Genomic DNA, 3992 nt, shown 5'->3' on the forward strand with positions numbered 1-3992 from the left:
ACATTAAACAGGGATGAGAGGTGGGAGGGAAAGGGAGAGAGAAGGGAAATTGCATGGAAATGGAAGGAGACCCTCAGGGTTATACAAAATTACATACAAGAGGAAGTGAGTGGAAAGGGGAAAATAATACAAGGGGGAGAAATGAATGACAGTAGAGGGGGTAGAGAGAGAAGAGGGGAGGGGAGGGGAGGGGGGATAGTAGAGGATAGGAAAGGCAGCAGAATACAACAGACACTAGTATGGCAATATGTAAATCAATGGATGTGTAACTGATGTGATTCTGCAATCTGTATACGGGGTAAAAATTGGAGTTCATAATCCACTTGAATCAATGTGTGAAATATGATATATCAAGAACTATGTAATGTTTTGAACAACCAACAATAAAAATTTAAAAAAACAAAAAAAACAGTAGAATGAACTTTGACACATCATAAATAAATATAACATAACTTCATTCTTGTTGTTGTGTATGATTGCAAAATCACACTGGTCATGTAGTCATATATGCATATAGGGTAATAATGTTTGATTTATTCTACTATTCTTCCTATCTCCATACTTCACTTCCCTCTGCCTAATCCAAAGTAACTCTTCTCCTTAGCCCCCTCTCCATTGTGAATTAAAATCTGCATATCAGAGAAAACATTTGGCCTTTGGTGTTTTGGGATAGGCTCATTTTGTTTAGTATGATATTCTGCAGCTCCATCCACTTACCTGCAAATTCCATAATTTTATTCTTCTTTAAAGCTGAGTAATATTCAATTGTGTATATATACCACAATTTCTGTATTCATTAATCTGTTGAAAGGCACCTATGTTTGTTCCATAGTTTAGTTATTGTGAGTTGAGCTGCTACAAACATTGATATGGCTGTGTCACTGTAGTATGCTGATTTTAACTCCTTTGGGTATAAACCAAGGAGTGGAATGAGTTGGGTCCTAGATCAGTGATACAGAATAGACTACATAGAGACAAGCCCACATAAATACAGTTATCTCATACTAGACAAAGCTGCCAAAAACATTGACTGAGGAAAAGATAACCTATTCAACAAATGGTACTGGGAAAGTTAAAAATCTATATGTAACAAAATCAGATTAAACCCCTATCTTGCACCATGTGCAAAACTCAATTCAAAATGGAACAAAAACTTATGTACTAGAACAGAGACCTTGTGCCTAACAGAAGAAAAAGTAGGCCCAAATCTTTACCATATTGGCTTAGGATCTGACTTCCTTAACAAGACCCCTAAAGTGCAAGAAGTAAAATTAAGAACCGATAAATGTTATGAATTTCCACTAAAAATCTTCTTTTCAGCAATGGGAAAAAATCAATAATGTGAAGAGAGAGCCTACAGATTGGGAGAAAATCCTTACCACATGCACCTACAATAGATCATTAATCTCCAGAATACATAAAGAATCCAAAATATTAACACTAAAAAATCAAATAAATGAATCAATAAATGGGCAAAGAACTGAACCATTACTTCACAGTTGAATAAATATAATCAACTAACAAATATATGAAATAATGTCCCACATGTCTAGCAATTAGAGAAATGCAAATCAAAACTACTCTAGGATCTCATCTCACTCTGGTCAGAATAGCAATTATCAAGAATATAAGCAACAGTCAATGTTAGTGAGGATTTGGGGGAAAAGGTACACTCATACATTGCTGGTGGGACTGTAAATTTGTGCAATCACTCTGGAAAGCAGTATGGAAAGTCTTTGATGAGTATGCATTACTTCAATTCAGTATATAGATGGTATCATGAGCTGCATCCCTGAAAATTTAACAGTGTTGAAATCTGCCAAGATTTCTGTATTTCTACCCTTTTATTGGGGGGAAGAAAGATTTTATACTGGCATTGATTTTGTCTTCCTTCTCACAGTCTGAAGTTTTATTTTCTAAATTTTATTTTTGGAAAAATTTTATCAATAAACCATTTTGAGTACAACTCAATATGTTGTACATATAGTTCTTTGTCTACTACATGCACTATTAATCATAAATCAAGGTAAAAAGTTTCAAAGATGAAGTGAAATATATAAATTGACATTCTAATATCTTATCCTTACACTTCAGTGAATTGATTTTCACATGAATCTCACCTGTGTTGGCTCCTATAGTTCCAGATTCCAGTTTGACTCTCATAGACCCAGTTCTAGCTATGCCCCTGTGCCTCCAAACACCAGGAAAGCGCCTGAAGACTCAGTCTTCAGAAACGTCCCCATGAATACAGGCTCTAAGTCCAGCCAGTGCAAAGAAAGCTTTGGAAGACCAGGGCAAGATGTATTATTACCAGGCCAGCCCACATGACCCCAGCATTCAGAGTCATACCAGTGCCAGGCAAGCTACCATAGTCTCAAGTTTCAAGTCAGCATCCTTGAACCAAAATTCTATATCCACAATAGGCCTAGGTTGGCAAACATGTACACTACCTCTGTGCCAGTACTTATGACACCAGGCTCCAGAGTAGAACCTGTACATCCAGCAGTCTCCAGACTGGTTCCCTCAGACACAGACTCAAAGCCAATCTAGAGCCAGGCAGGTTTCTGAAGCCCCAGGGAAGAAGCCAGATCCTGAAATTCCACACTTCAGCTTTTGCAAAATCCAGGCTTACTTTAATGAACCTAGCATTGAGATCCACCTATGGGGCCCAATGCCAGACTGTCCCAAATGAACTCCCACAGACTCAGGTTTTAGACTAGCTTCCCTGAATGCAAGCTATAGGCTTTGCCATTACCAGGCTTGCCCAAGAATCTAGTAAACTCAGGGTACACGTCTGTTCCAGACTCACCTAAGTAGACCCTGGCATACAGTCCAGGCCAGGCAAATTGAGGCTCCAGAATCCTCTTTACAGACCCAGACTACAGGGTAACCCCCAGGAACCCAGTCCCACAGACTAAGGGTCCAGGACTGTCCCAGTGAGTGCCAGTTTCTATGAACTCCGGGTCTAGGATTATCTCCAAGAACCCAAGTTGTAGAGACATTACGGGATCTGACAAGCTTCTGAAAACTCAGGCTCAATGGTCATTCATGCTAACTCAGTCCCTGTGGATCCAGACTTCAGACCACCTCAGAGAGCTCAGGCACCAGGCAAGCCCGCCTAAGGACTTTAGTCACAAACCCACCTCTGGACTATGTCAGAAGATCTGTCAAGAGTTTCTTGATGGGTTAAAGAGTGGAAGGCTTTACCTACCAAAATCAGTCTATAAAGAGTAGAATATGCATCTACACAAATACAAAGCCATGGGGACCCTGAACAACCATGGAAATATGATATAATCAAAGGAACAATGTAAAATACCAATAACCCACCCCCAAAGAAATGGAGATTTAGAAATTATCTAAAACTGAATTCAAAACAATCATCTTAAAGAAACTCAGTGTGAGTTGCAAGAAAAATACTGATAGAAAACTGGATGAAATCAGGAAAACAATACCCAAAGAAAATGAAAAAGAGTTCAACAAAGAGATGAAAACCATAAAGAAGAACCAAACAAATTTTGGTGCTAAAGAACATAATGACTAAACTGAAAAAAAAATTCCATAGAGAGATTTGACAGCAGATTTGATCAATTAGAAAAGAGAAAAATAACAAACTACTTGGCAAAATTAGGAGAAACGCAAAAAGAAAAAATAACTGAATAAGAGTGAAAAAGCCTATGAGAATTATGGGACACTGTCAAGCAAACGAATGCATACATTTTTCCCTTTCCTGAGTGGCAGAGAAAGATAAAGGGACTGGAGCATTTTAAAAGAAATACTGAGAAAAATTTTCTCATATCCAAAGAGGGAAATGAATGTCCAGGTCCCTGAAGCCCAAGTAATTTCAAATACATTAAATATACTGAGATCTTCACTAAGTGTAAATTTTGAAAACATCAAAATGAAAACAGTTCATCTTAAGGCATATAAATGGATTTTACAGCAATATTAAAGAATGAGTCACAATAAAAATTTTAAAAAATATATTTGAC

General features: G+C 37.6%; 1 protein-coding gene across 1 annotated transcript in view; it reads right to left on the reverse strand.

The window, feature by feature from the left end:
- The window catches only part of Cylc1 (cylicin 1), a 112024-nt gene extending 108978 nt beyond the window's left edge, over positions 1-3046 (reverse strand). The window contains exon 1 of the mRNA XM_048797286.1: positions 3006-3046. Coding sequence (XP_048653243.1) covers positions 3006-3046 — 41 coding nt within the window. The remainder of the gene's footprint in view (positions 1-3005) is intronic.
- Positions 3047-3992: the final 946 nt, after the last annotated feature.

The sequence above is a fragment of the Marmota marmota genome, unplaced genomic scaffold, assembly GCF_001458135.2.
Source record: "Marmota marmota marmota unplaced genomic scaffold, marMar, whole genome shotgun sequence".
Lineage (NCBI taxonomy): Eukaryota > Metazoa > Chordata > Mammalia > Rodentia > Sciuridae > Marmota > Marmota marmota.